Below are 17,330 nucleotides of genomic sequence, written 5' to 3' on the forward strand. Positions count from 1 at the left end.
TGGGACCTAAAAAATCTAATCAGTCACTCACTTTGCCCTTGATGTCAATGCAGTGTAGAGAAAGATCAGACCATGTCAATGCAGTGTAGATAAAGATCGGAGCAGGAGTAGTGACAGTTCGCCTCAGAAGCTTCGCCTCCTCGGACATGACGACAACAGAAATGGGTGTCTGCTATTGCAAGATAGATAGATACATTGATAGATATAGGTTCAGAAAACTCAGTAGCTCTCGTGCTACTTGTGCTAGTTAAACTTGATCCGCTCCACCGAAAGGTTCGGTGCGATAGCTGACAGTACTACTCTGGGAATTCTTATTTGGCAGAACCACTACTGTTTTACCTTGGTTCAATCATAACCACTGCCGTTTTACCTTTGGTTCAATCATAACTAGACGAAAAGGCGCGCTTCGCCCGTGTAATTGAATTCGTGGAATTTGTATTTCGGTTGTGATTTATTTTCTTTGTTTTTGTTTGATGATGTATATAGTTTGGTGTAAGCATGTATAAACATACGACTGACAGGCACCTTTTGCTTAGCCATGGATTCTTGCAAATGATCCGCTTCCGTTCTAGTGGATGCTTGGAAACTTTTTTTTCTTCTTTTATGTGTATTCACTGGCAGTTAAATTCATTTTATTAAAATTTGAACCTATATCAATTACTCCCTCCGATTCTAAGAATAGATACATCCATACTTGGGCAAAGAGAAGAATTTAGGAAAATGGAGAAGATGATAAGTAGAACAGTAGAACATCACACAACTACAACGGAAGCACTCAAAACAGTAATAGCTCATCACATGTGATCGGCACGATGGCTCGACAAAATAAATCATTCTCCTTTATACTGAATGTCTTCATATTTTATCAATTGCATTCAGAATTACGAACACACAAGCACTGTATGTACAACTTGACAAATATACATAGCACCATATGTACAACTTTTGACTAATATACGTTAAAAAAATCCAGCTTCTATCAAGGCTATACCTGAAAGAAGATACAACATTTTCAGTACATTTGCGGTTCTAGCATGCTTCCATCATGAATCTGCTCTTCCTGAAGGTGCTTGAGGCCCTTTATTCCTAAGGACCAAGGTACTTCCTTTTTATGTCCACAAAATATCAACTTTCGCATGACTCTCTACAGGTGAGATTAGCATTTCTATTTGGCTACACTCTTCACATTTCCTTACTCTTGCATTGCTCGGTTTGATCCTTGTCTTGCAAGCATAGATAACCAGTCTGAAGCCACATGAGGGAAATAAAAAAAACTCATTCTTAACAAAACAAAATTATCAACCAAACTCAAGAGTTGGATTGTGCCTTTATCATGGAGATGGAAACATTCAGGTGAGAGTCGACTATATTGAATCAGTTTTAGTTGTACGTTTACTATATCAATAGTTATTGATAGATGTTGAATGTAATTTAGTGGTAAGTGCAGTACAAAGATATTCCCATGGCGAGTGGGGTAAACATATTTCTACCATGGCGAGTGGGGTAAACATATTTCTAAGTCTTGCAAAAAATAAACACAACATAGTCTAATGGATACTTTGACTTGTCAGAAAATAAGTCACAAGATGTAAAATTGCAGCTGCTTCTTTCCAAGTTCTCCTCATTTTTATCCATATCTCTCGAGTACTCAAATTTCAACTCGCACAATTTCAGAAACTATAGTGTTGTATCATGTAAACACATCAGGTCCTCTGTTTTGCAGACTGTTCTAGGCTCAATGCCAAGAATCAAGCTTCAGAACCAGTCTTCTGGGGACTATTGGTGAACTAAGCTGCTTGCAAATGACCCAAACTTCACCACTGAGCAGGACCAACAACTTTACAAAGAAAAACTGGGTATAGATCGATGTAAATTTATATAATTTTTCAATATAAACACTAATGAAATTTTTGTATGGGCTCTTAATAAAAAAATTTAAAGAGCCTAGAAAATTATATTAGTTCCGTTACTGCTAGAAGGGATACAAAAAAAGGCAAAATTATTCTATAAGAAACCTGTGGTCACTGCAAATGATACACAATGATCTGCTCAAATTTCTGTAGGAGCAGGCACAAGGATCCTTCATTTATAATACCCTGCATAAATTTAATTGTCCTTTTATTCTTGAATCGATCTGACAACTCTGGACAAGAGGGAAGATGTTCCAACACGGGAAGATGTTCCAACACTACCTCAAGCTGCGCTGACCTGAGTGGTAAGGTTGACAGTAATAGTCCAAGGAGGAACACAGGAGCCAGGATTCGGAATAGCTTATCAACTTTTTCCTGGAAATTCCACTGACAACTTGAATGAATTTCTCTGCATAATGCCCGACGTCCCAGTGGAATGAACCATGGCAGGAAGGAACAAAGCAAGCAAATTGGCTGACACCGGCGCAAACGAAAAAGCACCTTGACAGCCACCGAGAGCAACATATGGAAGGTGGGGATATTTACCAATCTGTAACAAATTGGGAAACATGCCAGTTAAACAGGTGAACTGAAAATCTATATGCTTCTGTCACTGAGGTGGTAAAGAGTAATTTATGTTGTGTATACCTGACCAACTGACAACCAGAGTTTGTTACAGGGTATCAGATGAATAAGCAAAAAATTTGTCATTGCACACTGTTGAACAACTAGAATTTGTAGATAGATAGGTCTCTTTATCCTCACTCCATATTCTACTTTTCTGCCTACACTTCCCTCAAATGATAAGGGTGTTTGGCATCGGTGGGTGCAAATACCAAATTAATTTCTGACCAAGACAATCAATAAAAGTCTGCAGTGTTGGAAGATGTCTAAAGATGGCTCATGATTCTCATATACTTACTGAAAAATTGGGCTAACCTTGAACTGAACGAATCGAGACTTGCCTTCACCTAGTCATATGCGGCCGCTAAAATTACAAGTACAGAATATGAATACAGAGTGACACTTTGCATCTTCCTTTTTGCACTGATCAAATAACAGTATAATGTCAGGAAAAAGAATTCATTAGGAGTTACCTTCAAAAGTTAAGCTTAGCGAAGATTTGACAAATTAACCAGAGAAGCTTGTTTCATGTCATTAAGAAAATGGAAACTGGAACACGCCAATGATATATTATTTAGCTCACAAATCTTCATGTCATAAAAAATGGAAGCGACAACCAAAACAATTAGCAGCCTCTACGGATCACAGCTGCATACTGGAGAGCAGTTCCAAAACATCATGAGCAATAAATGTAACAAGAAAGCTACAATACCAAGGCAAAAGAAAGATATATCTCAGACTATGCCCTTTGGTAAGTTTAAACAATTGCTGTTCCCAAGCAAGTAGAAGATACAAACTGAGAGCAAAGATATTATAAAGGCCCAGCCACAAAAACGACGCATGCGACTGACAGAGGGTCTGCAGCAGACGCAAGACGACAAGCAAACGAGGCCTGCGCTATCGTGGAGCTAGGACGAAGCGCAAAACTATCCCCTTTGGGATTGAGACTTATATAAGCTCTGGGTCCTTTGGTGCCCTCTTTATATAAGCAGAGTACTAAACACAGATCGACGAACTCATTGGACGTCGAGAAATAATTAAGGTTAAATAATTCATACCAACACGCTAAGATAAGAAATTGGCATTGCCAAAAATACAACCAAAAAAACAACTAGGTCCAATCTTGTGTGCAAGGGCCGCGGTCAAGTGATGATGACGCGCTGACGTACAGTCCGATGGCCCTTTCAGCATTTTGTAGAAAACTTCTTCTAGCAGCCCCAATAACCTAGCAAACTGTTCTTTCAACCCCCCCGTGAATCCAAGTTTATCTTTCTGAGATCAGGCGTAATCCAAACAGGAGCCGGAGAGTTGGACCAAAGCTGTGGAGGCACAAGTTCCTCCTTGCTGTTATCATCTAGGTTGAGAGTTCCCATATCACGGTGATTATTCTTACATCCCGTTGTCCACAAGAAATTATCATCAGTGAAGTAGACGTGATTTGCCCTGAGAGACGGGTATTCTTCAGCACCGAGACAGAGTGATTGATTATGCCCAAGAAACAAAACATGGTCACGCAAGCAATTGATTTCCTTAAGTTCACTTCCTGCAGCCTCAACTTCATATATTCTGAACTCTGTAGTGTTCCAGAACACAGATGCCCCAGGATCAGGTTCTAATTCATAATCCTCACAGATTCTCCAAATGAGCAGTAGACCACCCCATGGAGCCTGGACAATGTACGTGTACTCATAATCATACTTCCTGGGTATGCTTATCATCGTCTTCATAACGACCACAGGGCCACTAAGATCTAAGGTGTGAAGTTCTCCCATTACAGACACTGCATACAAAAGGCCATCTTTGTACATGCAATCGCTATAGTCTTCGTTAGGTGGCAGCCAGGTCCACTTATCATCCCCTACCCTCGCAAATGATAGCTGGAACATTGAATTATGGATGAGCACCACAATGTAGCTTCCCGTGGATGTATCAGGGAACACAAACGCCTTATAGTGGAGTACGTCCCGCAGCTTGTCAAGAGCAAAAATCGATGGTGAGTTAGAACCACGCAGTCCAGTGTGCCACGAGAACTCATACTTGTGGAGAACACCGTACTGATCAAAGATGGGCTTCACCTGCTCGATGGTGGTCACTGAAGGGAGAGCAATCTGTTCACATGTGATGGGATTGACAAGATGCATCTCAGATCTTTCATCAACAGTAACCAGCCAGCCATGAGAGGACCCGATCAAATACCTAGTGCGGATAGGTGGGTCGGGAAGAGTTAACTTGTACGATCTCTTTTCGGTGATGCTGTAGAGGTAAGCCGCGCTATCATCCGAAGATTCAGAAGTGTAGAGCAGGCATGGCGTCTGTGGGAGTTTATACTGCCCAAGGCTTGTAAGGCTGGTAAATGCAGAGTGCCAAGAGGGGCAGACAGCGCCGGCACGTATGACGTCAGGGATTTCAAGGGTGGCAAAGATACCCATCAAGACGTCCTGAGGCAGCTCCGGTGATGTGCCCACGATAGCCTCGGTCAATGGTGGATGGACATCTTTGCAGAATTTCTTCAGTGAACTGGGAGCGAAGCCTAGCAGCTTCAGCAAAACTCTCAAGGCTATGGAGCACAGACGTGTCCGTTGTACAGCGAGACTCCCTAAGCTCATTATCGAGGCGACGCTACACAACTCCATGGGAGCAGGGCCTCTCTGCAAAGATCTTCGGCCAAACTCACAAATTCCTCACGCAGACTCCTGGCTAAATTTCTTCAGTAACGACTCCCTAATTTCAGAGACCTGGTCGTTGCACAAACCTGGCAAATTTCTTCAGAGGAAAGAGAAGGCCCCTGTCTCAACTTATATAGATCACCCACGCGGAGGCGGAATCCGTTACGAATTGGGGAAGATTATGAAACGGGGATCTAAAGGGCGGAATCCGTTCGTAGGGTGATGGGAGCGAGAGAATCGAAGGGGAGATGAACCTGCGGTGGAGGCGCTCGAGCGAGGAGGAAGACGAGCTAGGGGGCAGCGGGATGAGAGACGGCGCTCGCGCGAGGAGGAAGAAGATCCACGGAGCCAGGGGGCTGTGGGGCTCGGCGAGGAGACGGGGAGAGGGGTATAGCTTTTCTTTTCTTTTTCGAGAGGAGCAGAGGGGTACAGCTATAGGTGGCCATCGCCCGGCCGGTCCAAGGTTAAACCGGTCGCCGTCCGAAGCCTGATTCCTTCGAGCCACGGCACCGTAACGGTGAAAATAACACGATTACTCGTAATGTTTAAGAATACATGTATGAAAAAATGTCAAACTCATGTTAGATGCCGTAACCCTTGCATCAAGTTAAGACAAATTATTAACCGTTATTAGATGTACATTGTTTGGTCCTTTAGGGTATCTTCAATAGGAGGTACTAAGCAGGTACTAGTTCTACGTGGCGAAGAGATGAAGAGAAAAAGTTAGTACTAGTTACTTGTAGAAGTAACAGCTTGTGTACGGGTACCAAGAATGAAAAGAGAATGACATGTTGATCCATTAAAAAAAGAAAAGAATAAACAAAAGAAAGAGGAGAGAGATGAAAATTAGTAATGGCTTGCTATTGAAGATGCCCTTAGAATTTGTATTTGCGTCTCTGTATAAAATAAATCTGCAAAATTTCAACTAATTTAACTCTGAATCATTAGAGGCAGCGGTGCCAATGACTTGCCAATTGTGCATTTTTTACGGGGTCTGAGAAACACGTTATAGGAGGCAGTGGTGACGGGTCAATTGTCGCCTACATCGGTGGCGAATCTTCGACGGCGACGCCCGTGTGAGGTGGTGTGTGTAGCGTTCCAACGTAACTTTGCGCAATCGATGACGATATAGCCTGCAAAGACTGGTTCTCCAAGAGACGCAACTTCTGCACTCTTAGTTATTTTGGATATCTACTGTTGATGTCCATGTATGATTGCTCATTGATGTCTTAATTGTCGTACCTTTACTCATATTTCTTGCTTAATGAAAGTCGACAAGGAAATTTTATTACTTAATAACAGTAGATATGATAGCCATGTCCACGTGGTGTATTATTGTTTTATGAGTTCTGATTTTGATAGACTCACATACTATGTTTCACATACTATGCCACGCTCCTAATTCGAGTAGAAGAAGCAATTTCGAGTCCGGGAACGACACGGCGTATCCAAGATCTGAAATTTCGGTTACTTGCTGAAGGAATCCCGCTCGGTTTCTTCTTCAAATCCTGGCCTCGCAAGCTAGGGGATTAATCCGCGGTAGGCAACCGGCGGCAGGCGGCAACGGTGAGCAGGGGATTAATCCGCTGAAGGAGGAGCACTACCCGGCGGCAGGCGGTAGGCAACACGAGGCGAGTTGGGGAAGGGTGGGTCTGCGTGCTGGGGATTGATTCAGTGGTGATTTTTGGGAGCCGATGCCGGCAACGGTGAGCTGCTAGGAGGAGCTGACGTCGACGGCGGTGGTGGTGACTGACGTGGTTATGACTAATCACGTATTCAGCTCGAAGATACCCGTCATGGCCCACCACGGGGTCCATGAGGTGGACGACTACAACTCCTGGAGTCAACATGCCAATCTCGACAACTCGAGATAAGGAAGCTTTAAACTTAGCATATCTTACCATTGTAATGGGTTTGGACTCTCCCTGAGACCTAGACTCCTCCATATATAAAGGACTAGGAGGGGGAGCCAAGATCATCGAACACCCACGAGCACGCATCGCATACATCCATCCTTGCCAGATTAACTTTGCGCACCATAGCCCCAGCGGCTCCATTGTAATCTCACCATCAATATCAATCTCAGACAAGCAGGACGTAGGGGTATTACCTTCCGAGGGCCCTGAACCTGGGTAAATCGTGTCCCTTGTGTCCTTGTTAGCCGACGGAGTCACCGATACGCACGCTACGTGTCTTCTCCCTGATCTAAAGCTCATCAACATGGGCATTGTCGAAGGTAACCCCTCGTCAGTGACCTTGAGGTGAGTGAGAGTGGTAGACCGGCGGAGATCGAGTTTGTTTTCTGCCCATCGGTTATTCGGCGAATATCAATCGTGCGGCTATTAAGCCGGCAAAATGGATAAAAATAACCTAAAACCAAACTATTTCACAAAATAAACTCTTTGCGAAACTATTTCACAGAAATAACCCGACTAGCGCCTAACACCTAAGCGCTATCCTAGATAGGATAGCTCCTTACGCATAGGCGCTATGCTACATAGGATAGCGTCTTTGTCGCAGGCGCTATCCTACTGTGTTAGGCGCTATGCTTCCCTGTTGACCGCTATCCCATCTAGCATAGCGCCACTGTATTGGGCGCTAGTCAAAAGGATTATTTTTTGTGAAATAGTTTCACAAAGAGTTTATTTCGTGAACTAGTTTCGCTTTTGGGTTATTTTTATCCATAGTGCCGTATTTCTCTGGCCGAGAAAAAGGGAAATGGAAAAACGGAGACAAGGATGATGATGATGGGCTTTGGGCAGTCAAGCCGGACAGAGATTTGGGCGGCTGCATTGAAGCCGCTTTGTCTTCTTCTTCTTCCTCCCACAAGGCCACAGCCACAAGCTCGCCGTCGACGCCTCCGATCCATGGTTTGGGCCTTGAAGAAGATGCAGATCGAGATGGCACATCCCCGATTCCGAGCTCAGTATATACCAATCGGGTGCCTTCCAGCGGTGGTTGGCGATGGTGTTGAAGTTCCTGGAGGGATTGGTACGCTGAAGGCCCTGCGCACACCGGATGTTGTCAACATTGAACGGGGCAAGGGAAAGGTTACTCTGATCGAGTTGAAAGAGCTCACTCAGCTGTGTAAGCTTGGAGTGACTGGTGTCAGCGGCAACAACAGCAAGGAGTTGTGGTCTGTCATTGCTAGTCACAATCAACTTCGATCTATGTCAATGAAATGTGTGGGCATTCTGAACGAGTTGGATGGTAGTTTGGATGAGGGTTTGTTGCCACCAAGCTGCCTGGAGAGCCTCAAGCTGCAGGGCAAGCTGGTCAGAGTAACCTCATGGATCCATCAGCTTCAAAATCTCTCCAAGTTGACGTTAGTGTGTTCCAGTTTGAAGCAAGACTATACCATACAAGCCCTTGGAGTGCTACCAAATCTTGCAGTTCTACGCCTGAAGTGGATGTCGTTTATTGGGAAGCAGCTCCATTTCCAAGGCTCATCTTTCCCAAGTCTCGTGGTGTTGGAGCTTCATACATTATTACATTGCCTCTTGAATCGGTGTTGTTTGAAGAAGAGGCAACACCTAGGCTCAAGCTGCTGCAAGTTGTTAGGTGCAAGGAGCTGAAGGAAATCTCGAGGCTGCCAGTCCTCACAAGCCTCAGGGAAATTCGGCTGGGTGGTTATGTTCCCAATGAATTGAAGGAAGAGGTGAAGAGTCAGGTAGCGGACTATCTGAAGCACGTTAGACTGAATCTCTCGTAAACTCCGCATATATGTGTGTGTATCCATCTTCCCTTGTTGTTTTTGTTGTTTGGGTCGAAATCTATATGTACATCACGGTGTACATGTGTGTACCGTACAATTCAATTGCTCCTCCATTCTACTCACTGTACGTACAATTCGACAATGCTAGGACACTTTCAAAATTTTGGGTTGCGAGAACGAAGAAGAACGAGAAGCAAGCTGCCCAACGGTTGATAGATTCTTGGCCTGACAAGAGGGATTTTTTTCTTGTTGTTTTTTCTCTTTCTTTTTGTCTTCCCTTACCTCCCTGTACTTCTTGCACAACTTCTTGTAAGTTTAAAGCCTGCTTTGGCTCTGTTTTAGTATAAAATTAAGGTTGGAGGCTCCCCTTCCGTTCAGCTAATCCCAAAGGAAGAAAAAACACTGGCTATAGAGATTAAACGGTCCATCGTCGATTCATCATCATCTCAACATGCAATTGTTGGGCCGAAACTTGTGCCCACAGAACCAGATTCTGGCCACAGGCATCACTTAACAACCAGCTGGACGTTAAACTTCCATGGGGAATTCACAGGCAAGTACATGCGTGCGGTATTGCTTACGCAAATTTAAATGGTCAGTTCCACAAAAAGTGTATTTGGAAACTTAAAATGCCCATCAAAATCAATCAAGATTTTCGCATGGTATTTTTGTGGTGCGGTGGTCCATAAAGAGACATGTAGTGCTGAACAATCGATGACTTTTTACTACTCCTTCTGTCTATTACTTATAATTTTATATTAAATCAACGACGAGTATTACGGGTCGGACGGAGTACTGCACTCTTTTTCGTGGGAGCAGTACCACACCGTTAATTCAGAGAATGAATGAATGAAGGCCTTCTTTTCTTCTTTTAGGAAAAAAATGTTTTCATTTTTATTTTTCTTCCACCAGGATGGCTGCTTCCTTTGATCGTTTTCCTAAACAGACGGTTTGGATTGGATTTGGATCCTCGAGATTCGCAACGACCCACTGCCCTCTTCTCACCAATAAACTCTCTCCCCTCGACTCAACACTCTCTCGGCTCGTGTCCTCCTCCGGAAGCTTCTAGGTTCTACCGAGGTCCAGCGAGCCCACATCCCCGGCGGCGTGCGGGATGGGGGGAGGGAACGCGATGGGGGTGGAGCTAACCCACGGGGCGGTGGCGGCGATGATGTAGCGGCCGCCGCAGGACGGGGCCCTCGGCCAGCTGCCGCCGCGGCCGGTGCTGCAGGTCTCCGACGCGCCGCGGCTGGCGGCGGCCACGGAGAGGTACCTTCTCCTGCTCTCCGACGGCGCGCACTCGCAGGAGGCGCTGCTGGCGGCGTCCGTGGGAACGAAGAGCCTCGTCCGCGCCGGCTCCGTGCTCCGGATCCTCGACTACCGCGTCCCCCGCGACCACCAACGAAGGTTTGCCCACCACGAATCCAATCGCTCTTACGTGTCCTCCGCAGTAAATCCAAATCGGTTCGTTTCTGTACGGATTAGGGGAAGGAGGAATGCTCTGGGTTTTGCAAGGTTTTTTCTTTTTCCGTGCTGCATTTTTGCCCCCGAGGAGTATGGCCGCTGCGGAAGCAACATCGCGCATTTGCGGTGACTGTCTGTTACACAGTACATTTAAAAAAAAACATTTTGGTACTCGCGAGAGAGGGGGAATCTATCATCTATTTTTGTGATTGGCCTATGCATGCAGGTCGCGGGCTTTGTAGATTATTGTTCCCTTGAATTACATGCTGAAAATGCATGCCCTCTTGGGAATTGGTTTTGTTGTCATATGTAATTGCCTCAAAAAATTTAGTACTACTAGTTTTAAGTATGTTTGCGATGAACCAAGGGGGTAATCATCCAGTCTGACTGGTGCTTTCACCTGGTGGAATTTCCAAAATTCATGTATAAGAACCTTAATACTTCCGATTTGGAACAGATAAGGCGAGTTCTTGTATGGTAGTTCGGAACCGGTATTACCAAAACTAGATTATAGATGTTAAGGTAATGGCCTCATGGGAGGTAAACAACTCTGTGTGTTGAGGCTCCCTGATCTTTTCCTAACCCTCGTGCACGTTGGCTTTAAAATTGCAACTAGGATGCTCTTGTGTAGGAAAGGGAATAGGCAGGCCATATCGAGGAATTTGAGGCCCCGGTGCAAAAAGCAAAATGAGGTCCTAAAATAACAATGAACATGCAGCACAACAAAAAGAAAACCTTTAATTGTTGATTCTAGTGTAACCTTTAATTGTTGATTCTAGTGTTGCTGCAAACAATCAGGATTTATGATTTGGGTGAGTTGAGCCTGGCTGGCTGGCTGCAGCATTGTGGTGACCTGAGAGTTACGTGCGAGGCGTTGGACGGAGAAAAAACAAAGTGTGAAATTGAATACTCCCTTCGATCCATAAAATATGCCGCGCACTTAGTACAAAATGTGCTACATTTTTTATGAATAGGGAGAGTACAAGATAACAAATCAGGAATTCGAGGAGTTACTTATAATCAGTCTGCGGTTAAATGTGCAGTTCACGTCCGGGATAGACTGAACATAGGGAAGCCCCGCTAGCAGACCCTCAGTTCTTCTCATTAGTCATTACGAACCTTAATTTTTCTTCATCTGTTTATTTGGCCTAGTAATTTGCTGTTAATTAATCATAGCTAGCCAATACTATGGTTCAACTTGGGGGCCCTTGGTTTTTGGAGTGAGTAAATTTCACGGAACCACAGGTTTTGAGGCAGTCTTCTCACGGAGCACTGGTAGATGCTAATTTGTCCACATAACCACAACTTGTTTGTCTAATTGTCTCAGTCTACCCAAAACACGTGTTTAAGCTCCTTTGAAACTATTTCTTACAGGTGGTGCCGCACGCAAGGCGTCGCATCTTTTTCATCGGACCCTCTTTTTCTTTTTTTTTCCTCGTTGCCCAGCCGCTCTGCCCGGCCGCCGCCCTGCTGCCCGCCTCGCCCCGCCGCCCGCCGCGCCTCCCTCCTCGGCCGCGTCGACTCCGTCTCCGCCTTCGCCAACCGCCACGCCTTCACCCACCTCCCCGCCTGGGTCTCCGCCGACCAGCGCGACCGGCGCGCCCTCGACCGCGCCGAGCGCGCGGGCGTCGTGGCCCCGCCCGCCCCCTACTCCTGCGGCGTCTGCGGCCGCCGTTTCCCCACCCGCCCCGACCTCGCCCGCCACTTCCGACAGCTCCACGAGCGCGAGCGCAACAAGAAGCTCCGCCGCCTCCGCAGCCTCAGAAGAGATGGAACAGGACGAGGCTGACGAGGCGAGGAAAAAAAGAAAAAGCCCAGGGGTCTCATGAAAAAATGTGACGCCTGACGTGCGGGCCCCCTGTAAGAATAGTGTCAAACGAGCTTAAACCCGTGTTTTGGGTGGACTGAGACAATTGGACACAAAAGTTGTGGTTCTGTGGACAGATTAGCATCTACCAGTGCTCCGTGAGAAGGCTGCCTCAAAACCTGTGGTTCTGTGAAATTTACTTTTTTGGAGGCCCTGAACAAATGCACACTTTGCACCTGTCGGTACACGGCCGTGGGAATAGGGTGGGTTAATGCTTTAAACATGATGTATTTAGATATGTTCACATCTATTACCTAATCAATATTTTCTGGGAATGGAAAATTGCACTAAGCAGTGAACACCAAACAGCATGGATTGTTTCACTGGAATAGACAATAAAAACTGAAAAGACAACTAAAATTATTTGTTTATTTGGTTTTGCTTGGTCAGTTTATTTGGTTCGACCTGATCTGTTGTAATCGGTCAGTTAGTACAATGCCCAAACTTGTGGGTTCCTATAAGCAGGCTTGGAATGCTACTTTTTCTGTGAATATATTTATTTTGTATTTCTACATGGATTTGATGTATCAACTGTTTTTCCTTTTTGTTTGCAAGGATTCAAGGACAAAAAGTGTCTGACAGGTTAACTGTTGATTTGTGCTAAGTGCTTCGGTAGTGCACTGTGATCAAACGATGCTCCTAGCTGCTTTGCGAAACTGTTGGTTTTAGGTCTCATGTCGGACTAATGGAGCAATATATAAAATACCTTGTTGTTAACAGTTTGCTTTCTTAAGCTTGTGGTTGTGTGTTGTTCTTGTGGTCATTTAATTTAAAATGGCCGATTGCGCAGCTTCGAGTCCAGTTTTCCTTTACCAGTTTATTTTATTTACTTGTATTTATCATATTCTCAATGCTAGTTCTGGTGTGACTCTTTGTAACTCCTATGCTTTTTTCTGTTTTCCTTAAATAGTTTGTTTCTGTAAATGGAGCTCCATTCCTTGAAACTCTCTTTACTTATATATGTCTTGTCCATTAACAATTATATAATCTTTTCTGTTGTGTATTTGATTTTCTATTCAGGGTCATCATTGTTCTCCAGCTTGAAATACTGCGAACTGAGTGCACACTGATCGGGAGTCCCACAATCTATGAGGTTAATGCTCCTCAACCTAAGACCGGATCCTATTCTGATGGCCTAGGCATCCATGGGAGCATGATCTCAAGGGCTGAGCAAGGTGTTACCAATATAGCATATTCTCCTCGTCAAGGCTTGTTGGGATCTTCTACTGCTGCAAGGGCAGAGCATGCTGTGAAGAATCTGCCGTTCTCTGGATTTTATGGTCCAATGCAATCACAAAACGCAATCTATGCCAAGATGCAGCAGCTTTCACTGAACTCTCATAAAGGCCAAAGGCTTGCAGTTCCTTGGGCCTTTGGCTTTCCTGGTAATACTTATGGGTACCGTGTGCATCCTTTGTATCAACAAACACCTCCAATGTATATGAATGGAGGCCCTGTTACTAACAATGAAGGTCCTGCCATCCCAATTGCTAATTTAAACCCATACCTAGCCAGATGGACAATCAAAGGTAGGGTTACTGGAAAGACTGAGGTCCGGCATTTTGGCGAAGGGAAAGTCTTCTCCTTCGATCTACTTGATGCCCAGGGTGATGAAATTCGTGCAACATGTTTCAATTCACTGGTTGACCAATATTATGACAAAATTGTGGTTGGAAATGTGTACTTGATATCTAGAGCATCGGTGAAACCTGTACTCCGAAAGAAAGCCAACCCTTTAAACCATGAGCATGAACTGATTCTGGATGCTTCAACATCTGTAGAAAGTTGTTCTGGTGATGATGGCAGCATCCCTTTGCAGCGATACAATTTCCGACAGATCAGTGAAATAGAAAATCTGGACTGTTCTTCCACGGTAGATTTTCTTGGGGTTGTTACATCAGTGAGCCCTTCTGTTACAATAGCGCGGAAAAATGGCCCAGAAGCCCATAAAAGGACCATTCAGCTGAAGGACATGTCTGGTCGGAGCGTGCCAATAACCCTGTGGGGAAACTTCTGTGATGTTGAAGGACAGCTGCTGCATTCACAGTGGGAGTCTGGTTTGAACCCTATACTTGCTGTGAAGGGTGGCCGTATCAGTCATTTCAATGGACCATCTGTGGGCACAACTAGCTCAAGCCAGTTGAAAATAAACCCTGACTTACCCGCGGCAGAAAAGCTGAGGCGATGGTACGCAGCCGAGCAGGAGGACGATGTTTACCAAACCATTGTGCAGATCAATGATGAGGACTTTGGGACGTTAAGTCAGCCTGATTTGGCCACCGTTGTGGCTACAATTTCATTTGTATGCTCTGGTGCCTGTTGCTACCCAGCCTGTGACTTGATGTTTAATGGCGAGCAATGCAAGAAAAGGGTCACAGCTGATGGTGATTGGTGGTGGTGCAACAGATGTCTTAGGAGGTCCAAAACTTGTGAGTACAGGTATCATATCGTGTGTCAGATTCATGATCATACTGGTTCTACCTATGCTACTGTCTCTCAAAAGGCGGCCAGGGACATAATTGGCCGCAAGGCACAAGAGTTTTACACAATAAAAGATGCTGTGCAAAATGGCCAAGAATTTGAGAAAATCATGCAGGGGATTCTTGGGTGTGAATATCTGCTCAAGATGAGCATTAAGAAGGTCGCCGAGAACGGTATCGTCGTGAAGCGTGTCATAGTAGAGGCTGAAAGGCTGGACTTGTCAAACAGTCGCCGTGTCCTGGGAGCAATCGACAAACTGTCGAAGGATAACTCATCTTCATCTGTTGGTGACATTGAGATATGAGCATCGCGCAGATCAGCTTCCGCAGCATATGTCTACACCAATGCTTTCGCTTAGTTATCTATGAACCTACTTAGTTTGCTTTAGTTTCACTTAGTAGTATGGTATGCTGCAGTTAATTATGTATAATAAGCTACTCCTACGTGTGTATGAAGTATGAACTATGAAGTACCTCTGCTCTGTGTTGGGCTTACCATGACCTTGGCTTCCTTGTTATGGAACCTAAGTTAGTAGCATCCAACTATCAGTTTAATGGATGTGTGCTTTTATGCTTGTCTTTGTGCCTTGAGCTCTTGGGATCATGAATATGCAATGTGCATACATACAATTTTAATCAAGCCATATCAAATCCAAACAACAAGTTGGTACTACAATAGATGAAGGTTCTGCAGAAACACTCCATGCACAAGTTAAGATAGATGAAAATTCAAGACATGGGAGTTGGGACAGATGGAGATTATGAACCATTGTCTCATTTGTCTGTACAAAATCTCCATTTTATAAACACCATCTGCACAAAAGAACCTTTTTTTAAGGAACACATTTTGTAAAGGGGAGGCCTTTTAGAATTGATTGGGGTTTATAAACACCATCTCTCGGCTCTGGATGATTCCGAGCTCCAGCCCATGGCGGGGACGGCGCAGGCGACGGCGCTGGACATCTACGAGGTCCCTTTCTCCGACCTCCATCTCCTCCTCTCGCCGGAAGCGGTGGCCGGTGACGACGACGAAGGCCGGCGCCGCCGCCTCCTGGACACCGTAGGGGCCGCGCTCGGCCGGGGCGGCACCGGGCTGCTGGCCGTCGCCGGAGTCCCGCGCGCGGCCGCCCTCCGCCGCCGGATCCTCCCCCTGGCCCGCCGCCTAGCCCTCATGGACCACCCGTCCCGCGCCCACCTCCTCAAGGTAACTGCTAACCCTCCCTGCCTCTCTTTGTCTTCCTCCTCAATTCACCCCTGAATTTGATGGGGATTTCCTTGGATCCATGGGACACTCCACTGCAGAAGCACGGCCTGGGCAGCGACGTGCCTCTGAAGAAGCTCGACAGGTCCGTCTCCTCGTTCGCGTGGCTCCTAAGGCATGGTGATTCAGGCAAGCTCCACTTGCCGTTGCCGGAGTCGGAGGAGGTGCCGCCACCAGGTGTTGATAGATTTGGGGAACACAAGGGGGATGATGATGATGATGATGATGATGTTGAGAACCTTGGTGAGCTATTTAAGGAGCTTGGGTTGTGCATGATGGAGCTTGGTATCTTGGTTGCACGGGCTTGCGACATTGTTACCGGTGGGAATCAGCTGGAGCAGACCATTGCCGACTTTGGGAGCGCAAAGGTGAGGCTCATCCACTACCACTCGGAGTTGGATAACATTGTTATCAAGGAGAACAGCAAGAACAGAAGAAACTTGGTGCGTAATGCAAGAACAACAGCAAAACCTGCACTGGATCACATGGATAAGTCATGTATCAGAGGCCAGGATCAGAAGATGGATCGTGCATCAGATCAGGAAAAGAAAAGGATTGCAAGGATATGGTGACACAAGGTCAGAGCAGTGCAGTTTCTCTCGAGAACTTATGGCAAGAGTGGCACTACGATTATGGAGTCCTTACTGTCTTAACAGCATGAATCTTGATTTTTTTGATGACCCGCATGAAGAAGCCTAACTCCATGTATGGGTGCCTTCTGAGAAGCTGTCCTCTCTCTCAGCTTTCTGGAGACGTCGCATCCCAAATTTAGTTAGACTTCTAAAATAGTTTATACCAAACTAGTTTGAAAGCCTAATCAAATTTAGGTGTCGGCTTTTCCAATAAGCTGGGTGAGGACAGCTTCTCAGAGAAGCCGGTCTAGGAAGCCGAAAAGAACTGGCCCTACTCTCTCCGTCCAACAAAAAATGTCTCAAGTTTGTCACAATTTGAATGCATCTAGACATTACTTAGTGTATAGATACATTCAAATTTAGTCAAAGTTGAGACATTTTTTGTTGGACGGAGGGAGTACCTCTGTTTCATAATTCTCGTCGAAATTTTACATGTATCTAGACCGCTTTTTAGGAATAGATACATTGACTTCTGGAGAAATTTGAGACAAGAATTATAGAACGAGGAAGTACCACATATTCGAAATGACAGTTACTCCGTACATCGTTAACGAGAACGCGAAAAGGCATGGGCGTATCCAACGTATAAGCAATGGGGACCAATGCCCCCACTCAATTTTGATACACCAATAAAAATGCTAGATTTTCACCATTGATGCCCCCTCTAATTTAAGTTACAGCTTCTTAAGACTGTCTAAGATCCCCCACTTA

At 45.4% G+C, this 17,330-nt stretch overlaps 3 protein-coding genes across 7 annotated transcripts; 2 read left to right on the forward strand and 1 right to left on the reverse strand.

Moving 5' to 3' along the window:
• Positions 1-1,857: 1,857 nt before the first annotated feature.
• On the reverse strand, positions 1,858-5,616 carry LOC100846301 (probable F-box protein At4g22165). 4 transcript variants are annotated; one of them, XM_024458486.1, is made up of 2 exons: positions 2,850-5,616; positions 1,858-2,460 (listed from the first exon to the last, which is right to left on the reverse strand). In XM_024458486.1, exon 1 carries the CDS (start codon positions 5,165-5,167, stop codon positions 3,776-3,778), a length of 1,392 nt encoding a protein of 463 aa, XP_024314254.1. In that variant the 5' UTR covers positions 5,168-5,616; the 3' UTR covers positions 1,858-2,460; positions 2,850-3,775. The 4 variants fall into 4 exon arrangements, with proteins under 4 accessions (XP_024314254.1, XP_024314253.1, XP_010231832.1 ...); XM_024458485.1 differs by having other exon boundaries at positions 1,858-2,096; positions 2,209-5,616; XM_010233530.3 differs by having other exon boundaries at positions 1,858-2,096; positions 2,193-5,616.
• Positions 5,617-9,991: 4,375 nt separating this feature from the next.
• Positions 9,992-15,301, forward strand: LOC104583264 (replication protein A 70 kDa DNA-binding subunit C). 2 transcript variants are annotated; one of them, XM_024458482.1, is made up of 2 exons: positions 9,992-10,322; positions 13,267-15,301. In XM_024458482.1, the coding sequence occupies exon 2, from the start codon at positions 13,400-13,402 to the stop codon at positions 15,029-15,031; it is 1,632 nt and encodes a 543-aa protein (XP_024314250.1). In that variant the 5' UTR covers positions 9,992-10,322; positions 13,267-13,399; the 3' UTR covers positions 15,032-15,301. The 2 variants fall into 2 exon arrangements, with proteins under 2 accessions (XP_024314250.1, XP_024314251.1); XM_024458483.1 differs by lacking the exon at positions 9,992-10,322 and adding an exon at positions 12,054-12,449.
• Positions 15,302-15,620: 319 nt separating this feature from the next.
• Positions 15,621-16,709, forward strand: LOC100846605. Its single transcript, XM_010233531.3, is given in 3 exon segments — positions 15,621-15,930; positions 16,029-16,484; positions 16,487-16,709. Coding segments are annotated over 3 exon segments (894 nt in total). The 5' UTR covers positions 15,621-15,654; the 3' UTR covers positions 16,649-16,709.
• Positions 16,710-17,330: the final 621 nt, after the last annotated feature.

This window comes from Brachypodium distachyon, chromosome 2 (genome assembly GCF_000005505.3).
Source record: "Brachypodium distachyon strain Bd21 chromosome 2, Brachypodium_distachyon_v3.0, whole genome shotgun sequence".
Lineage (NCBI taxonomy): Eukaryota > Viridiplantae > Streptophyta > Magnoliopsida > Poales > Poaceae > Brachypodium > Brachypodium distachyon.

Coding starts and splice junctions, on each gene's coding strand:
- LOC100846301 (XM_024458486.1), bottom strand. CDS start 5,167: ATGGAGTTGTGTAGCGTCGCCTCGATAATGAGCTTAGGGAGTCTCGCT.
- LOC104583264 (XM_024458482.1), top strand. CDS start 13,400: ATGATCTCAAGGGCTGAGCAAGGTGTTACCAATATAGCATATTCTCCT.